Below are 20,981 nucleotides of genomic sequence, written 5' to 3' on the forward strand. Positions count from 1 at the left end.
ATTAAAGAACAAGCTAAAAATACACAAAAATAGTTCAAACAAATTCAGGTTCCAAGAACAGGCCATATACATCTGACTTCTACAATTAATGAAGTTTATACCCCTCTAGGAATTTTTGGGAGGATACTACAGTTGAATTAAACTATGAAACGCTGGTAATGGAAAGATGGCAACAAGGAAGATTTGAGTCAAACCTAAGTCTCAGAAAACATCCCAAGGATGAAAGAGAGTGCCAGATGAAACAAAGATTCCATAAAACGAGGAGAAATTTCATCTGCGACCTCTTCCATCTAGTTCAGGACTCAAAGTCTCTGTAGCTATAATGATCTCAAGTTCTAGGAAGGAGAAAGCCAATTTCAAGCGAATGGTCTAATGGCCTAACACCCATCCTTAGAGACCAGGGCTGAGGAAGGTGGCAGGGAGCAAGACCCTAACCCTAACTCAGCCATCTCATCCAGATCTATATAACAAGGCTGTGGCAACAGTACCCAGACTCCAGTGGGAATAGAACCAAGGCTAAGCCACTTCATCTAAGATTTCAGAGGGCACAGAGAATGGGCCCAGCAAAGTTTCAAGTCAGAAATTGAGGCTGGAGACATGAGTAAACAGAAGAAAACTAATACAATGAAAAACATGGGTTTAAGAGAAGGCCAAAAAGTAAATCCAGAAGATGAAACATAAACTCCACAATAAACACAAGTACAGGAGGAATTCATTTTACATGAACTCAATACACATGAAGTCAGGTATATGCAGCTGGTGATCAAAAAAAAAAATGAACGCAGAAAAATACATCAAATAAAAATTTTCATTGATGTGCTAAATCCACACCGTTTCCCCAAGCAGCACAAAGTCTTAGCAGTACTTCACCCAATCACACTCTGAGAAGGCCTAGTGAGAGTCATTACATTATTTTGCATCAATCATTAGTTTCCCACATTAGTCTTTGTCTGAAGGTCTCACTTGTAACAAGCCATGGTGTCTAAGTGAGAGTGATGCTTCTCTTTGTTTCACTGATACCATTTAGTTCTTAATAATGGCCCCAAAGTATAAAAGCAGCGATGCTAGTATAGCCTAAGAAAAGCCATGAAGTAAAAACTACTTATTAAATAATGGGGTTTAATTCTATGCATTATTTTTAACTTATGCACAGGATCTTAGAATGTATTGGCCATATAAAACGAGGTCCTACCGCATAGACTTGGAAAAAAGACTGGAGTGGCCACAAGGACTGAGTGGATAGAAGAAATAAAACAAAGGATTAAAAAAATGAAATATTAGAACTCATAAGAAAAAACTGGAACTAGAAAAAAACAGGTTAGAACAGAAGGTGGAAAACCTTGTCCAAGTAGTGAACATCTTGAAAACAATGAAACAAAGGAACTCAATGACTCAGAGACAACTCAAAACAAAAAGTCAAAAGTCTGAAAAACTAGAAGCGCAAATGAGGTGTCCACTATAACAAATAAGTGATCTAAAAATAGTATGGGGAAATAATACATCCAGATAAAAAACCAGGATAATGGATTTCAAGAAACCACAAAAGGAAACTGTCCAGAACTATTAGCACCATAAAAGAGCAAAGTAAAAAGAGAAAGAATCCGCAAATCACTTCCATTAAGAAACTCCAAACTGAAAATATCCAGAAATGCTAGCCAAGATCCATGGCTTCCAGGGCCAAGAGAGAAGAAAAACTCCTAGTGTCAAGGAACTACAGGCAAGTATCTCGCAAGAAAGCCATGCACATTCTATATATTACCAAGGATATAGGAAAATAAATTCTATTTAAATGAATGATGGGTAAAAAACAAATACTTTGGAATCTACCTGCTAAGACAAACCCAAGAATTGTCGGAACTTCATCACAAAACACTTTTCATACTTTAAATAAAGTCAGATCTAAACAACTGGAAAAATAGGAATTGTTCATGTATACCTGAGCAAATATAGTAAAAATGACAATATTATCAAATCTACTTATTTGGTGTCGTACCAAACTCTGCCCCAAAAATCTTTTTAGAGATAGAATAAAAGAATCAAATTCAACTAGAAGAACAAAAGGTCAAGAATAATACCAAGGGAATCAATGAAAAACATGTGAAGGAAAGTAGTAGCATCAAAATGTATTACAAAGCAATAATCATCAAAATAATCTGGCACTGGCTAAGAAATAGCAGTGGATCAGTGGAATAGATTAGGTACACAAAGCATAGTAATAAATAGCCACAGTAATTTAGTGTTTGTTAAATCAAAAGATCCAAGCTTTTGGGACAAGAACTCACTATCTGTCAAAAATGGATGGGAAAATTGGAAAATGGTAGAGCAGAGGCTGAGAACATACCAACACCTCACACAGTATATATACACCAAGATATGGTCAACATGGGTACATGATCTAAGCAAATTAGGGGAGCACAGAATAATTTACATGTCAAATCTAGGGATGAGGGAAAAATTTAGGACCAAATAAGAGGTAGGAAGCATTATAAAGTGAAAAATTGACATTATTTTTATTAGTTGTTTTTTTTGTTGTTGTTTTTAACCCTTAACTTCTGTGTATTGGCTCCTAGGGGGAAGAGCGGTAAGGGTAGGCAATGAGGGTCAAGTGACTTGCCCAGGGTCACACAGCTGGGAAGTGGCTGAGGCCAGATTTGAACCTAGGACCTCCCGTCTCTAGGCCTGACTCTCAATCCACTGAGCTACCCAGCTGCTCCCCCTTGACATTCTTTTTTAAAAAAGGCTTTCAAATTACATTCGAGTAACAGGAAGGAGGCTAAAGAATGATCACATGACTACATTCTAATAGGGAGAAAAGAAACGCCAACTCTTCAGAATCCTACCATCTTCAAAGGTCAAAGTAATAAAAGGAAGAAAAATGCTGGGCCTGGGTGTGGTTTTGTTGATTTGCTTGTCTTAGGAGAAATAAAAGGCACAGAAAAAAGGAATATACTGTGCTAGAGAAGAAATAAAGGAGAAACTTAATATTTTATAACTAACATAAGCCAGAATTACTCATCTCACACACTTTAGGAAAAATAAGATTCCCACCCCCTCCCCCCACCAATACATCTATTAAAGTCAATAGGGAAACAGGTGGAGATTAGGGTAAGGGTGGGCGGAAGCCTAGCTTGGCTATCTAACAGCCATAGTGTGGAAAGCAAGAGGGCTAGTCACAAAGTCAAGTATTAAAAGTATTAAAGGGGGGGAGGAGGGAATGGTAAGAAACAGGGATGTGGCTCTGGGTTTAATGAAGCAAGGATGGGCAGAGGCTCAGGATCAGAACACTCCAATTATAGATTACTGGGCTACACTCATTTCTTTTTCTTTCCCCACCTTCCTTTTCTTTATTCCTGGGTGATAGGGCCAAAGAGAAGAAAAATAAGAAGAGATAGGGAAGGAAAATACAAGTAACAATTGCATGAACAAATGAAAATAACAAGTAACACACTGTGGGTGTGATTAATTTCTTCATGTAGCAGGAATATCGCTAACTGGACTAAAAAAGCAAAATCTAACGATATGTTGTTCAAAAGCAACACAATTGGACACAGAGTTAAAATGAGAGCCTGGGTAGAATTTATTATGTTTCAGGTGATTCTCCAAGAGTCGAGGTAGTAATCATGATGGCTGTATCTAGTGATTAATGAATGGGAATTGAACGTAGGATGCGTATGTATCACTTTCCATGGCAACTTTACAAAAATTTATTGTATGTCTGGACAGAAAAAAAACTCTTTTGCAAAAGCAGAAATGTTGTACACACAACCTTTACTGATGACAATGTAGTCAATAAAGGGAACCTGAAGACTGAAATTTAAATGGTAAATAATATAATCCTAAAGAATGACTAGGAGAAAGAACACGACACAGAAGCAATAATTTTATTCAAGTAAATGCTAAAAACGAGATAAGCATACCAAAATTTGGGGGATTAAATCAAAATGGTTCTTTGGGAGAAACTGTTTCCTCTCTAAATATTTTTCATTGAACAGAGAGAGTAAATCAAGGAACTGCACATACAATTTTTAAAAAAAGTTAGAAAACCCAAAATCCCAAAGAAACATGCAAAGAATTTTGAAAATCAAAGAGATTGAAAAACCCCTTTGAACTGATGAAGTAGGAGCTGTTTTGGTTTAAAAAAACCAACAGGGAATCCAAATTACCAAAATCAAAATGTAAAAGAAGAATTCCCAAGAGAAAGAGGGACAAAATTTTCTAATTTTTTGGACCTGGATCTCTGATTTTTCATTACAGTTCCCTGTGAGGAACTCCCTTTCCCAATTCAAACCAGCACCTTCTCTGCAACATGGGGTCTTAGGGAAGGAACTACCAAGAGCACATTCACTGAGTGACTTGCCTAGGGTTGGGCACACAAAAGAAGTGAACTCAGGTCTTCTCAACTTTAAGACAAGGTCTCTATCTGAAACACCACAATACCTCTCCTTTGCACAATTATACACCGACGAAACTATAATTATTTACAAAAATAAAAACACTCATCATCAGAACAAGAAGGAGGGGAAAAAAATGTAATATGTCATAAATAAACTCCCCAAAGAAAACAACCCAGAAACAGATGGATTTGCAAGTGAATTCTAGCAAACATTCAAAGAAAAATGAACTCCAATAATAGATGAACTGTTTGCAATAAAAATGAAAGAACACACCCAACCAAACTGCTTCAATGAGCCAAATGAGGTCCTGATGTCCAACCAAGGGAGGGATCAGGCCGAGAGAAAGCCAGAGATCAGCACCTCTAATGAACATGAGTAAGAAAATACAATATAAAATATTAGCAAGGAGGCTAAAGAAATAGATTAAAGAGATCATACACTATGATAAGGTTGGATTTATACAAACATAAGTATAGGGCCAGTTTGACATTTCAAGAAGCCTATAAACAGATCATATAACAAAAACAATTAAACGCATGATTATATCAATGGATGGAAAAGATGCTTTTGACAAAACTAACACAATCATGTTAAAAACTCTAAAAACTTAGGAATAAACAGATCTTTTGATTATGATAAACAGTAGCTATCTGAAATCAAGACTTAGCATTGCCTACAATGGAGAAACACTAGAGGCCATTCCAGTAACACTGGAGTAAAGTCAGGATGACTGCTGTTACCACAAACTACTGAAATAAGATCAAACGAACAAAGAAAGCAATACAATAATCACAGGCAAAGAAAAAACCAACAAAATATCGGGTTGTGAAACATTTATTTGAAGGACCCTAGCAGTGGCCAACTCAAATTTCACTGAAACAATAACTTTACTAAAGTAGTAGCATATAACCCCCACCAAAGCCACCAGCCTTTCTGTATACAGCTAAGAAAATTCAGCAGGAAGAAAGAAAAGAAGACATTCTATTCACGGTAGTTACCAAAGAGGTAGCAGATAGGTGGACTTCAACCACAGTAAGACGCACTCAGAGCTTAAGTGAATACCATCCTGAAACACTCCTTACACAAATAATGCTAGGCTTCAATTTAGAGATAGTGATTCTTGGCATTACAGATAGAGTCCAAACCATTCAAGAAACATTTTGGAACTATGCCCCCAAATTGCACAGAACTTGCAATCCACTAAGATCCCTAGATCTTTTTCAGACACACTATAGTCTAACCATGTCTTGCTATCCTTTTGTTGAGATTGGGTTGTGTACTGTTTCAAGGCAGAAGAGTGGTTGGGGGGGGGGGGGGGGAAGGAGAATGAAGTTGGTTTTTAAACACAAGTCTAAGATTTGACATATTGGATGTCATTTGAGGTGAGCTTTGATGGAGGAAAAGAAATCTGAAAAGCAAAGCCCACAGCTGGGAGTGTGTTCCAGTGATTGGAGGGGAGGGGAGGGGGGGGGGGGAAGAGGGAGAGAATGTTTGTGGAAACGGTATGGAAGAGGGAGAGAGCTGACATGTCAAACAAAAGGCACAGCAAGAAGCAAGTCTGGTTAGGAAATAAAAGACATGAAGGAAGTTAAGCTGCAGGTGCCAGACTGGGGGTGGGGTGGGGTGGGGTGGGGGTTAAAGCAGCCATCTCTCTTGGCCCCAAGCATTACAACCAGCCAAAGAAGAGCATGTGTACAATGACAAAGTGGGGGTACGGTGTTCCTTCTCCAAGGGTCCTTGTGATAATTAGATTAAGTCTACACTGCCCATCTTTAGATTTAATCACCAAAGGTGAGAGCACCTTCCAATTCTGGGAGGTCCTAACCTACAGTGTGCTACAGTGAGTAACGAATCAGAATTGACAGACCGCCCCCTACGCTTTCTCATAGAAAGCATCTATTATGATTGGACACGCACACGCAGGCTAGGGGAAGGCACTGGAAGTGATGCATACGTGACCCCTTATAAAAGAGGGAGTTAAGTGAGTGAAACTGTTTCTGGTTTGGTGAAGGGGACCTGAAGGAGCTCTGCTGGTTTGTGACCGAGACTGTTCCACATGGTGAGTTTAAAGACTATTAAGCAACTTCCTTTTGTAGACTCTGTGAATGAAGTTTGCTCCATTCACCTCCAGGCCTCAGGCCCTTTAACCTTCGACTGTGGGTTAAGATCTACCTGGATTAATTAGTGAGATAGATTCTTATTTTCTTCCTCTCTCTCTTCTCTCATGTAAATAAACTTCCATAAAAGTCAAATTCGATTTGAGATTATTCTTAATTGAGGACTGATAATAGTTCAATTCTCTGGCGACCATCTTTAGTACACTGAACCATAAAACCCCTTTTTCACCCTTACACCGTGCACACATCTCTATAACCAGAGCACAGAATCCACAGCTAGAAAGGTCCTTCACAAGCATGGAAAGTCAACCTACTATTGTTGCATAAGGAAATGAAGTTCAGATGGATTCAGTATGTTGTCTAAAGTCACAAAGAGAAAACATCGTGGAGAAAGGATTTGAACTCAGGCCTCTTATCATTCAAGGATAAAGCAAAGAAGCTAGGCAGCACAAATATGTTCTCTCCAATATCCGAGGAAGAAGAGGGGAAGAAATGCTACAGACTTGGATGCTTCTTCTTTCCTTAACATTATCCAACAATTCACAATAATGCTCGATACCCTGTTATGAGTAACATACAACCCATGGCCTCCTTCAGCTCTACAATGCTATAATTTATTCTTTAAGATAAATTAATAATATCTAATATTTATGTAGTATTTACTAAATGTCAAGCACAGGACTCTGAACACTTTAGAAATATTATCTCATTTGATACTCATGACAGCCTTTGGGGGTGCTTTAATTATCCTCATTTTACAGCTGGGGAAACTAAGGAAAACAAGTGAAGTAACTTGCCCAGGGTCACACAACTAAAAAGTGTCTAAAGCTAGATTAGAAGTCGGGTCTTCCTGACTCCAGGCCCAGAGCTCTCTCCACCATACCACCTACCTGATAAATTTTAAGACTGTATTCTAAGAAAAGAGTTATTAAGTCAAAAATAAATAAAACCCCTGGAAACACTCCTCTCTCATTCAAGAAAAGCACTAGATTAGGTGGGTCAGAAAACTGAATTCCCTTGCTTACAACCTCTGAGTGGAGAAGTCATGTAACCATTCTGAGATATAATCACTGATGGAAGAACAGGAGAAGAGAGCATGGAATCACGGGAAGAATGTAGGCAGGGGAGTCTCAGTAATTGGGTTCTAGGTCTGGCTCTACAGTACGTACAACTTGTGGGATCTTGGGTGCATTCCTGAACCTCATGGTCATCTCTAAAAGGAAAGGGATTGGTCTCTGATGGCCTCTGGACTCCCACCCAGCTTTGACTATATGGGGCAAAATGGCTCTCTGGAATAACTGTCAGCTACTCATTTCTCAATACCATCTGTTTATCTATCCAGGCATGCAGCCTGAATGTTTCCCTAACCCCTTCCTCCTCTATATAATCTTAGCAGCAGGCCTACTTTTGAGACAGCACACACGACCCAAGCAAAGCCAGAAGGGAAACTACTGGGAACGCTTTTTAGGTAGTTCTTCGATCATTCATGCCAATCTATTCCTCCTCTCAAATCCTCAAGCCATTCCCTGGGCACTGTGAGACTCTTATGTACCTAGATAATCTCATCTCCTCACTGAACCTGACTTCTCTCTGTCACCCATAGGCCCCAAAGACAATTCTATACAAGAGGGAGACACCCATGTACTGAAAGAAGTGAGTTTGATCACAGACTTTACATTCTCCAGTCTTTCCATTCTTCCACAAAAATATAGGAGGAAAATACAACTTGAACATTACCCAAACCCCGTGTGTTTCTGAAGCTGTAACTGTACATGGCAGTTATATTGGGCCAAGTAAAAATCAAAGCAGGTGAGGGCAGCTAGGTAGCACAGTAGATACAGCACCAGGCCTCGAGACAGGTGTTCCTGGGTTCAAGTCTGACCTCAGTCACCTCCTAGCTACGTGGCCCTGGAAAAGTCTTGACTAACTGCCTAGCCCTTGCTACTCTTCTATCTCAGAAGGTAAAGATCTAAAAAAACAAAAAAATCAAAGCAGGCAACTAAAAAATAAGCTGACAAGCAAAGCCAGGAATGCAAAAATAGAGGCAAAAGTCATCTGGTTATCAAGGGACAAGATCCCTTGAGTTTTAATGAGAAGCCAAGAGAAAAATCCCCAAGTCATGAATCACCACAACCTAATTCCAATTTCAACTGTAATATCTCAAGGACTAAGCAATTGTGAAATCCCTCCAAAGTGTACTTAAAGTAGTTTGTATTTTTACCAAATTCCTTACATTTCACATCTCTAACATGAAACGAAACCCAAAAGGCCAAATCATGCTTTTAATTTAACACTGCATATTAGGTTACTCTAAGGTATGCGAAAGAGGCCTTGAGGAGAGGAATGTATACTCAAGCGACATATTATAACCAAACAAAAAGCGGTATGTTTAGCAAGCATGGCGTGCAATCAGTCTGTATAATCCACCAGCTCTCGCCTTTCAGAACTGTGACAAATAAATATAAACAAATGTGATGGGAAATGTTTTTTGAAAAGTGAGTCCTAAGGGATACTAAACACTCAATTTTCCAAAAGGCAATGTTCTCCTAGCCTTTTCCTGGATGTCAACAATACACATCTATTTCTATCTCCTTAAAAAGAGGCTGGGTTGGGTCTTAGATATGTGCACATCACATCAAGTTCAAGTTACTATCCAGCACCAACAAAGCCTTTTTTCCAGCATGTAGGCCTGGCTCACACACCCCTCCTAGATTACCAATTTTAGACAACTGTCTGAAGTCCCTCTTTCCCGGAGAATCTGCGAGGCGAGTCTTCTACTCCTAGCTTGCCAAGAGGAAAGATGAACAAGTTAAACCTAAATGACGCACTGCTGGGTTGTTGCCAGCAGCACTGTCTGAAAGGCCTACAGAAATGAAATCATTGAAAAGATGACAAGTGGGAGGCCTGGAACTTTGCTGGAACTTTGGTACCTGCCCAAAGCCTGGTGGCTTTTAGAACTGGGTAACCCAGGAGACAGGAAGCTATCAGACACTACATATAAGACAGCATCAAGCAAAGGATAAAAAAAGCCATGCCAGATCAACATTGTGTTCATTGCAAGACATTCCTATCTTTATAAATGGAACTAATGAAGATAGGCCAAGAACTTAAAGTGTGAACAAAAAACCCTATTCCCAGATTTTCTTTTTTACAGATCACGTATATTTTGACATTAGCCATGCAATTTAGAGACATATGCTATTTTTAAAAGTACCTTCCAAGAAAAAAATCTCAGCTTTTTATTGATGATTAAATATGTAAGTGATTTTGATCATCAAAGGCATCTGATATCAGAAAAACAAAGAGCTAAACCCTTTCACAATCACTTATTAGCTGTGCACCTGGGCCTCAGTTTCCTCATCAATAAAAAAGGATATCAGAACCTTCCCCACAGACTCATTTGTATTGAAACAGACAAAAGAGATGCAAGGCACCTTTGTAGACCGTAAGTCATCATGTGAACGCAAGCTATAACTGCTATGACTGTATCTGGAAAATCTCCCTTTCCAGAGAATGTATCTATTATTTTGACCATTCTTTTTAAAGTATTTTAATATTTTAGCTAAGGGGCTCAGTGGATTAAGAGCCAGACCTAGAGAAGGAAGGTTCTGGGTTAACTGGCCTTAGGCATTTCCTAGCTGTGTGACCCTGGGCAAGGTACCTCCCACCCCCACCCCCCACTGCCTAGTCCTTCGTGCTCTTTTGCCTTGGAACTGATACTTAGTATTGATCTAAGACACAAAATAAGGTTTTTTTTAAAAATGTTATCCCTTTAGCAGAGACTTGGAAACAAAGTCTCTCATTGGAAAAGGGCCACACCCCAAATGGCTCATGAATGTCATGTAGTCTGACCAAGGACGACCAAGAAGGAAGCACTTCAAGACTTACCAGAAATAAGAGGGTGAAGAAGCACATGATGACTCCATCAGAACCCAGGATGCACGACAAACTCACAAAGAACAAGCTTGCCAAGAAAAATGCTATGAAGATGTATGCCATCCCACTGCAGGAAGGCCTGCATGCCCAGATGCAGACCTCTACACATTTTAACATACTAGCTGCTTTTGTTGATCTCTTCTCTCGTTTTCTTTAAAAATATTCTTTATTATAGGGAATGGCTCCCTGACCAGAGGAAAGGAAGGAATACTGGAAGAAAAGAAGTCCATAAAAACTTATTTTGTACAAGTGTCAGGTCTTAAGCTATTTATCCCATCGCAATGAGGAAAACAGGCCAGAAACAAAGAGCTGAAAAGGACAGTGAAGGCTAAAACATCTGAGAACCAAAGGTAAGCCACACTTTGAAAGCTCAAAAGGACAGCACTACTCGATAGCTCAAAGCCCGTCAGTGGCTCCCCAATCTAAAAAGCTCATTACAACCTCATTCTAGCATCATTTCATCCAGGTCTCCACTCTACCTGATTCTTCTGAACTGTCTCCTGCTCAGCCCAAGAAGGCCTTTCCTGATTCCCTCTGCTGGGACTCTCTCCATCCTCGTGGTACACAACCCCACTCTAATTTGTACTTGAGTTATTCCCATCCATGTCCTTCTCCATTCATACTTCAGCATGGCGAAGCCACAACCCTAGGATCTCCAAAGCGAGTTGGGATAGCTCCCTTTGAGTTGACAAGTCCTTCCAGAAGGATTAGTGATTCGACAGCTGTTGTGATGTAGGAAGCAGCCACATCAATGGAACCAGGCCTTGTCTTGCTTCAAAGAGCATCCAGCAAGGGCTAGGCCTTATTTTGTCTTGGTACTCCTACAGCTTAGCACAGAGTGAACACTTGGTGGGACTAGTCACTACATAGGAGGAAAAATGTTATATTTCTTCCATGTCAACAGAACCCATGTTTCAGTGCTGAGTTCCAAAAGAGATACCTAAAAGATATCCGAAAGCGTGGGCCCTGAAAATAGCTATGCTAAAAAAAATTTTTAAATCATTTCTACAATATGGTGCTTCAAAAGGTCTAACAAGAAGCAAATGTGTGAGCTGCTTTCCTAACACCACCTAGAGAATGAGGTTTCAAACAAATCTGAATACACCGATTCAAAAAATTTCAGACCCGAGAACAAAACAGACAGATCATCTCCAACAGATGGTATATCCCCTAAAAGAGAGAAGGGGAGAATGTTCATTTCTGTTTTGGCATCTCCAGCACTGAATATAATGCCTAGCCAGTAACTACAATTACTACTCCCAACAGCTAGCACCACTATTAAGACTCACAATGCACTTTACAGATATTATTTCATTTGCTCCTCAGAACAACCATATAAGATAGATCTTCCTATCCTCATTTTACAAATAAGGCAACAGTGGCTGAGAAAGAAGTGAAATAACTTAGCCAGGGTCACATATCTATTAAGTGTCCAAAGCAAGATTCAAACTCATTCAATAATATGGAAATAGGTCTTGATTGATGACACATGTTAAAACCAGCAGAAATATGCGTTGGAAATTGGGGGGAGGGGGAGAGGGAAGGGTGAAGGGGAAAGTAGGAACATGAATCATGTAACCATGGAAAATTTTTCTATAAAAATGAAATATTTAAATTTAATTTAAAAAAAAAAAAGATTCAAACTCAGGTCTCTCCAACTTCAAGTCCAGCACTCCACAAACCATACCTCACTAGTAGGGGGAAAGTAGGAAGAAAAGCTTGTTGATTGGTCTAGTACAGCCCTCTTGACTTTATAGGAGTAAACCAAGGCATAGAGGAGTAAAGTGATTGGCCCAGGGACACACAGCTGGTCAATGACAAGGTAGGACCAGACCCTTGGTCTCCAGCCCAGTGCTCCTGGCATCTTCTCTCCACTGAGCCCTTAAGTATAACAGAAGGCAACAGGCTCAATGGGGCATCAATACAGCCTAGAATCGAAACCATTCTCTTAAACAGCCTGGAGTTCTTTTTACCATTAATTTAATCCCTGGAGGGATGTAGACTCGAAACTACCACACCAATGCAACTATCAAGAATTTGGAAATAGGTCTTGATCAATGACACATGTTAAAACCAGTGGAAATGCATATGGGCTATGGGAGGGAGGGGGAGGAAGGGGGGGGGGGGGGGGGGGTGAAGGGGAAATAAGAGCATGAATTATGTAACCATGTTAACTTTTCTAAAAAATAAATATTAATAAATGTTAAAAAAATTTCATCCCTGGAGGGATTTCACATCACTGGATTTTTTTGTTATAGGATTATAGATTTAGATCCAAGAGGCTTTTGAGATGGCACTTAAACTCATCCTCATTTTATAGCAGAGAAAACAGAACCAGGGAGGAAAAGCAATGTGCCTCAGATCAGCTAAGACTCAAGCATGGGCTCTTTCCATCCCCTTCTCCAGTCTGAGCAATAGGATGCCCAAACCTCCTCTCACTTCCAGGAGTCCAGGAGTGGGCTGGCTGCAAACACTTTTCCCACTAAGTGCCTGTAGAGCAGAGGGACCCCAAGATCAGGCTTCATCATGTCCCCAATCATGGATGACCAAAGGCACAGGTGAACATTACAGTTTGTTGGCCAAAATTCTGATCTTTCAATTCTAACAGTTTCCTAATGCAGGCAAAGACAGGGGGCTGGCTTCAAGTTTCTTCCTCCCCATCCGGGCTCTGTGGGATGGCCACTACCACAGAATCATTAAACACTGAGAAAATGAAAATGGCCACATGTTGGTCCATTGAGGTTTTCCTTCAAATGAGCAAGAATTACTGGCAACCAACAAGAGCCTACCATTTGAGGTTTCTGGGTAAAGGCATAAATGCCAGACTTAAAATGTGAGGGAGTGCTCATTCCGTAGAAAGGTGCTTCCAGATATAATCACCTTTTTCATATTTATCCAATTATGAAGGTGAGATCCCAGATCTTTGGAAGTTATTTGGTTTAAATGGGCCAATACACAAAGCTTTATTGGATCATAAATTAAGATTGAAAGTAAGACTTTCATCTATTTTTGAGAAGTAGGCGGTTTCTTGCCTCAACCAAAGGAAAAACAAATTTGGAAAGGGCAAAGGCACTAAGCCAGAACACTTTTGAACACGTTGCCCTGCTACCTTCCCTGCACATGAGAAAACTGGAAAGGTATCTACAGCCATGAGGAAATGAACATGAGTGTCTGGTGGCTTTGCCTTTAAAAACCAAACATTCTCCATGGGATAATAAACGTTTTTCCAATAAGCTGGACCACATCCGGAAGAAACAGCTCAAGGGGTGATGATTAGACAAGAGAAAACAGTCAGCTTGTGACAGACAAGACTACTGACCACACAGGTGTCAGGAGTTAGAGGTCTGGGCTTGAGGTCTCTTTGGGTTTGCCAATGATTTGCTGTGTGAAAACCTATTTGGTACTGTCTCCTTACCTGGAAACAAGGCTAGGGTAATACTTATACCACCCTCCATCACTGGGTTTTCAAGAAGAAAACACCCTACAAACCATAAAACACCATAGGAATACATGCTTAAATGGTGAACCAAAGCTGCCCAAAACATGGCAACATTGACAAAAGACGGTAAAACCAAGTTTGTGCTCCCCACTAACTCAGCCTTGGCAATCCCATCACCCCTGGCTAGTAGAAAATCTCTTAACACTGTGAACCTACTTTCTCTTAAGGTTGACAGCTTGAGTGAGGTGGCCAGAATGTCTTCAGTTCTTCCAAAATGATGATGGTTAGAGATGGGTCTAATGTGGATTTGCTCACCAAATGCCAAGAAGCCAGAGCAAGGGGCCATCCTTGAACTTAGAACAAGCTAAGGCCAAGGAGGGCAAGTAAAGGCACCACCAGAACCTACCCACAAGTTGCCTAAGCTGGAGTTTCACAGCAGTATCATGGAAATACTATACTAAAACCCATTGTAAAGAACCAAACCCTGCTGTAATGTCGCATAGCCCATGATTCTGCTACAGTCTTGTCTTAATGGCATTAGCTGCCCTCTGAAAGACAGTTTCACCTGCTATTGAGATCAAAGAGTAGATGAGATACCTTTACAAGTAAGGCTCATTCTTTGCTACCAATAAAAATGCCCAACTCTCCCTATCACCAGACTGCCCCATCCCTGGTAGTCATCTTCTATGACCATTCTCTCTCAGCCAAAAAAAAGCCACGCTCACTTGAAGCCTCTAATTCTCCTCCATCTCTTTTCTAGAATCCCTCTGCAGTCTGACTTAACTCATCACCAGAAATTGCTCTCCCCCGCAAATAATAAGAGGGCTCCCCTCTTAATGGCCACCACCTCTTTTCTCACTCCTCATCCTTCCCAATCTCTAAGGAGCATCTGACAAGGATGACAAGGTCTTCTCTTGAGCACCCATCCTATATCACCAACAGCCTATGGATATGATGAACTAGTCAGACACTTCTGAAAAATGTCCAAAAAAGAACTTGTCCTTCATCATCCTAAACGCTCGTTTCCCCTATTTCTGTCAAGGACACCACTATCCTCTCAGGCTCCCAGGTTCCCAACATGCTGAGTTCTCCACATATCTGAGCAGGCCCCAAATCTTACCTGTTTGACCTCCACAATATCTCCTGTACTTGTCCCTCTCCACTCGCATGGCCACTGCCCTAGTCAGGCACTCAATATCTCTCTAATGGACTCCTTGAAGGACCTCCTAAGGTCTCTCTAGCTCATCTCTTCCTCACTCCCACCCCACCTAGCTGCTCAAGTGATGACCTTTCTAAAGCATGGACTTGACCACATCATTCCCCTACTCTACATATACTCCCCCTCTGTCATTAATGCTAATAGACCATCACAAGGTGATTCCAATGGACCTTTCCCACAATTATCCTCCCATTCATGCACTCTTCAGTTCAGCTACACTGCTGCCTTCATATGCCAGGCCCCTAGGGGGCCCAGGCTGTTCCTTTCCCTGAAATGGACTCCCATGGAACAGAATTTCTGGCATCCTTTAAGTGCCAACCCCTACTTTGCTGCTCCTCTCAGAAGAGACTTTGTCTATGCCCTGAGAGCAGTCATGGGCATTCTTTTATCCTTTGTAGGAAAAGACTGCTTCACACTTATTTTCATGTCCCCAGCTCCCAACACAGTGCCTGGCACAGCAGGTACTTAGCAGAAATATTGATTGCGATTTATGTTCTAAAGCACCAAATTCAATACATGAATTTGATGGTTTTCCCCTAATGGAGCTACAGTTGGGATGACCACAAAGAACAAATTCAAATTATCAGTGGAGACTCAACGAGCTCTTGCCACTTACTCTGGCCAGGCAGAGGATTCAACAAGCATGTAACAACTGCAACTACTATAGACTCTAGATTATCCTTCACTCCATAAAGCAGAAAGACTGAGAAAGAACAACATGAAATTTTTCCTGATCACCCTAAGAATAGAACTTGTGCCATTTTTAAGAGAATTACAAAGGAGCCACACCAAAAAAAGCAATTGTGACTATATAGGTCCCTCTGACTCTAAATTCGCTTTTTCACATGTGCAGTCCATGTTCCTAAAAGAATTAGCTGTCATATGAAATCCAGTAGACTGGACCCAATTTTGTGCCTGGTTTTGATTATAAAAATGGTGGTGTGTTCCTACACAAAAAATGAGGACACCAGAAATCACACTAGATAATGTGACACATTTTTTCAAGTACAGATTTGAAAGGAATAGATAATTCATGATAAAATATATTAATATTTAATCCATCTCTGGGAGTCTCAATGTCTCAGTCTCACAATCCTCTGTTCTCTGTTGCTCATTTGAAGTTCTATAAATTATTTGGCTAGAGAGGCCAATATCTATGACAAAGAAGTCTTTAAAACGTGATTCCAGGACAGCAAGGAGACTTTAGGACTACTATTGTGGTCTTCTGTTTCAAAAAGAAGTCAGGGCTTAAAGGCGACAGCCTTCTATGGTTGGCAGAGAGCTCAAAACAAGTGAGATGGTTTCAAGTAAAACAAATTTAGGAAAATATGTATCTCTTCTAATTTATAAACAACAGAAAATCTTACAGATGAAGTTGTTTATAACTTCTAAACAAGTCTCTGGTTCTAACTTGTACAATTCATTTCAAGAAAATACAGGTCTGACTTTTGGTAAGCCAGGTATACAGACTGAAGATGGAAGATGTTTTATTCCCACAATTGTATCAACTCTTACCAAACCATGCCAGGGCTGGTCTTTTAGACAGTGGCTCCTAGGCAGGGCAAGACTACAAATCATCTGTCAAACAGAGAAGGAATCTGTCAGGTGCCCAATCTGCCTCAGTGTAAGACTCCTTTAATAAGCTACTCCATGAGTTATTTGCTGTAACATCACAACAATCTTTATTTTTAAGCAACAATTGGCACCTAGACCCACACTATTTATAGATGGCCTGAGCGTGGCTTAAAAATAGACAGATAAGTTGCCAAATAGAGCCGTGATGGCAGAAAATCTGCTCTGGGCACTCTTAATTACAGGGAGTATTTAAGTTCTTTTCTTGCCTTATGATCAGAAATACTTATGCACGGATCATCTGGTGTTCCTTTAAGTTGACCACTTGATTTAACAGGCACTCTGATCTGTGTGCATGAGGCAAACTTGAACAACTGTCTTAATTTACCCTGAGGTGAATAAACTAAGATTTTTACCTTCACTCTAGCCCTATTCCTCCATCAGGATGTCCCATGGGCATCTTCAAAGTCCACCCATCCCCAAATGGGGATTTTTCTTTTATTTTCTTTCTCCTACCAACCCTGCCCCTCCAAACTCCCCTGTCCCAAACTCTGACAAGGTCGTCACTGCCCTTCATTGGAGTCATTTCAATTCTCTCCTCTTTTATACCAACATAACCCCCTAGTAAGTGGTCCATCAGGTCCTATGCCTCTTCCACTACAAGTATTCCAACAACTTTAGTGCAAAGAGGCAGACAGTTTCCCCACCTGTACTAATGAAGGGGAGGACCTTTCATCTCAGACTCCTGATCCAAGGGCAGCTCCCTGTTTCCCAATTCTCCTCTCTCCCTCCAATCTATATGGCATGTAGCTCTCAGATCATGTCCCTAAAAGCTCAATCTGACTGTACCACCCCTATCAAGGATCCTAGGATCCTACCATGCTCTCCTGTGTGCCTTCTGCCTGTCCCTTTATAGTGAGTGCTTCAGATTCAACATCCTGGACTCTACACATCAGTCCAACGAACCTTCCAGCTGACTCCACAATCACCACCACAGCCCTGCCCTACTCCCTCTGTCTGTCTGCCCCCTTGCCTAGATAGCAGCCTTTCATAGCTTTCCCATTCCCAATCCCTCCCTCGATGCCTCATCTTAGGAAGAGCACACCCTGATATTCCCCTGGCACCTTCTGCATATGCCAAATAAACAAGCACTCCCTGGAGTCAGGGACCAGTTCATTTTTGCCTCTGTGAGTATCTCCTGGGCCCAGCAGTACTAGTTGGATTACAACAATGGCCACAAACACTGGTTCTAAGAGTTAAAGTATAATTAAGAAATGTAAAGAAATATGATGCTTTGTGTGGAAAACTTCTTTAGCATTTGTCTAAGACTAACCAAACCACAATTCTTCCCTAGAACAGTGTCAGGGTCTAGTCTGTGTGACACCAAAGCCTCTCTGAAGGGTGCTGCACTCAACATGGGCTTGGGGTACTCTGGAGTTGTTAAGGAGGTGCCAGCCACCTGCAGACAAGCTATATCCACTGAACCAAACTCTCATTTTATAATCCCATTCTAATTTTACCTTTAATGTCAGTTCCTTCCCAGGGCTTAGTTATTGCCCAGTCAATGCTGTACAGTCAAAGACCACCCACCCATCAGCTCTAACAGGGTGCTATACCTTCCAGTTGGGTCCCAAAGGTCCTCTCTTGGTCTTGCTTGACTGGAATAATGCTGGGTCTTCATCTGCTTTGTAATCCTGCCAAACAAAGATAAAAGTCTCAGTTATGGAGAGACACTGGCAAGAAGACTGAGTCAGAAAAACAGGGCTCAAATCCCAGCTGGGTGACCTGCCCTCATGGAGCCCCAGTCTCCTCTTCAATCAAAAGATAAGACAAATCTACAGGAACATCAGGTTCTCTTCTAGATCTAAATCTATGAGCCTATGAATCAGACAGGAAAATAAGTGAGAACCCATCTGGGCACAGAGGAGAGGCTCTTTGAGGGTAGCAAGCCCCCCTAAAAGAACATGTTGCAGCTTTGCAAAAAAACTCCCAATCCTCCCAACACCTGGTGAGTTCTCCTCTGCCACGTCTGAGGTGGACAAAAAGGAGCACACTTTCTAGCATGACTGTATCCCAATGATTATTAAGGAAGCAATCAGCTATGTTTCTTACACACAGGCAGAGAGGAGGCATGCACCCAGCCCAGAAGCTGGCAGGACCTAGAGATGGTGCTCAAGGCTTACAGAAGCAGGAGAACAACTACAGGACACAACAGCCTCCCTCTGGCAAGGCAGGGCAGGGCTTCTTTGAGGCCACCACGGGGAGGCAAGGAATAGGGCAAGTTGCCTCTCCAACAAGTCTAGGGACCACAGAAGGTACAGGTGTTGTGAAAGGTGGAGTAGGGAAGTGCTGCATCAGGACTATCTCAATCTTACTGGAGGGTCATGGGTTCCAGGTAAGTGCCAGCACTGGTCCAGAGAGAAAGGGAAACATTCAGCATTTAAATGAATTTGTCTGTTTCACTCTAACTGCTAGAATATCTACAAATTAGAGTATCAGAAACAGCAATCTGAGCCATAAATCACTGATCCCAAGATGTGTCTAGTGCCAGGAGGCCTCTTCTCCATCCAAGTGTTGGAGCACAGTGAAGGAGGCAGAAACCTGACTCCAAGCCCATGCTGGAGACCTAGACGGAGGACAATAACAAAAGGATGGATGATACCTGTCCTGAACATAACCTGGCTTCTTCGGCAGAGTTAAAACAGTCTGAGGCTCAGACACCTTAAAGAAGCCTTCCCCTTCCCCTTCCTCTGACCCAAAACTAGGAGATCTCAGTCACTTCTATCAGTCAACACATACTTACTGAGTACCTCTATTAAACCCAGTAACAACTGGCTCATTTCAAGTTGGCAAAGCATCTGACATCCCTTCTTAACTGGGAGGTGACCCCTCTCCAGGTGCTCACTACTGAAGTAATAACACAGACAGTGGAAATAATAATAGCATTTATAAAGCTCTTTAAGGTTTCCAAACTACAAATATTCACTGGATCCTCATAGCAACTGTAAGAATGGATTTTTCCTATACCATCAGGGCCCTGGAGTATTTCTGTAGAGAGGCTTCCTAGGCCAATCCCTTGGACCTGAGATACCATATCGGATCTACAGATTTTCTTTGTTCTTAGGAATCCAAAGGAATACATTCCTTTGGCAAAGTCTGGCTAACAGAAAGACTTTACAATGACTCTTTTCCTGTTACATGACAATCATTACCTGTGGATTTGGGGAAGTACAGAGAATTAAGGGACTACCTCCTAATTAGCTATTTCCTAATTAGAAATGTCTTGGGATGCTTAAGGGAAGAGCTAAATTATGAGCTTCCCAAAGTGAATCCATGAACTGATTCAGGATCCTCGAGATCTTTGATTGTCCAAAGGGCCATTGGCCTATGTTACTTTATTGGTTATGATTTTGGACTAATCAATAAAATGATATTCTTAACCAAAATCAATCTCTTGAAATAATTTTAACAATAACACAACTCTCTGTAGGTGCTATTATGTCCATTTTACAGTTGCGGAAACTGAGGTTTGTTTAATGACTTGCCCAGGATCACACAGCTAATAGTGTCTGAGGCTGATCTTAGTTCAGATCTTCTTGACACCAAGTACACACTATTTATTATATCACCTAGTTGCCTTTCAACTTTGCACTCAGAAGACTTAAGTTCAAATTTTACCTCTATCACTTGCTCCAGGTCCCTTCCCCAGGGCCTCAGTTTCCTATTTTATGAAATAAGGAACTAGAGTGCTCTAGGGCCTCTGAGGTCCTTCCCTGCTCTAGACCTGAAGTCCTAATTTTTGAGTAAAGCACCTAATAACACACCTAGGATGATTACAAGTCACTTCTACTAGGCCAACAGGGTGAAACTGAAAAAGGAAACAAATGGAAAATAAGCCTTTAGAAGAAATCTAATCAACTAGAGAAGCATTTCAAGAGATAATTAAGCAGCAGGGGCATCTCATAATCACTGGTACATAGTTTACAAAGTGTTCTCCTCTCAAGAGCCTTGAGGTATATCTTCAACTGCATTTGCACTCCCATTTCACAGATGAAGATATTGACACTGAGGGGGTGAGGTCCCTCTCCAGATCACATCCAATGGAAGCAAAGAGCCTAGAACTCAAACCTCTGGACTCCAAGACCTGAGCCCTGCACCCTATTCCAGGTTGCTTCTCTACTAAAGGCTCATTTAAAAAGGCACTAGTGCTTCTCACAGAACTGAGGTATAAGGGGTCATCTGTTTAGTCCAGAGAATCCTGATTCTGAGCAATAAGCCTCAGGGTTTTATCTGAGGCCCTCCAG

The 20,981-nt window shown here is 41.1% G+C and overlaps 1 protein-coding gene across 2 annotated transcripts in view; it reads right to left on the minus strand.

The window, feature by feature from the left end:
* The window catches only part of PITPNB (phosphatidylinositol transfer protein beta), an 83,778-nt gene that overhangs the window by 12,027 nt on the left and 50,770 nt on the right, over positions 1 to 20,981 (minus strand). For both annotated transcript variants that reach the window (XM_044674115.1, XM_044674124.1), the window contains exon 8: positions 18,294 to 18,371. In XM_044674115.1, coding sequence (XP_044530050.1) covers positions 18,294 to 18,371 — 78 coding nt within the window. The remainder of the gene's footprint in view (positions 1 to 18,293; positions 18,372 to 20,981) is intronic.

The sequence above is a fragment of the Gracilinanus agilis genome, chromosome 1, assembly GCF_016433145.1.
Source record: "Gracilinanus agilis isolate LMUSP501 chromosome 1, AgileGrace, whole genome shotgun sequence".
NCBI classification, from domain to species: Eukaryota; Metazoa; Chordata; class Mammalia; order Didelphimorphia; family Didelphidae; genus Gracilinanus; species Gracilinanus agilis.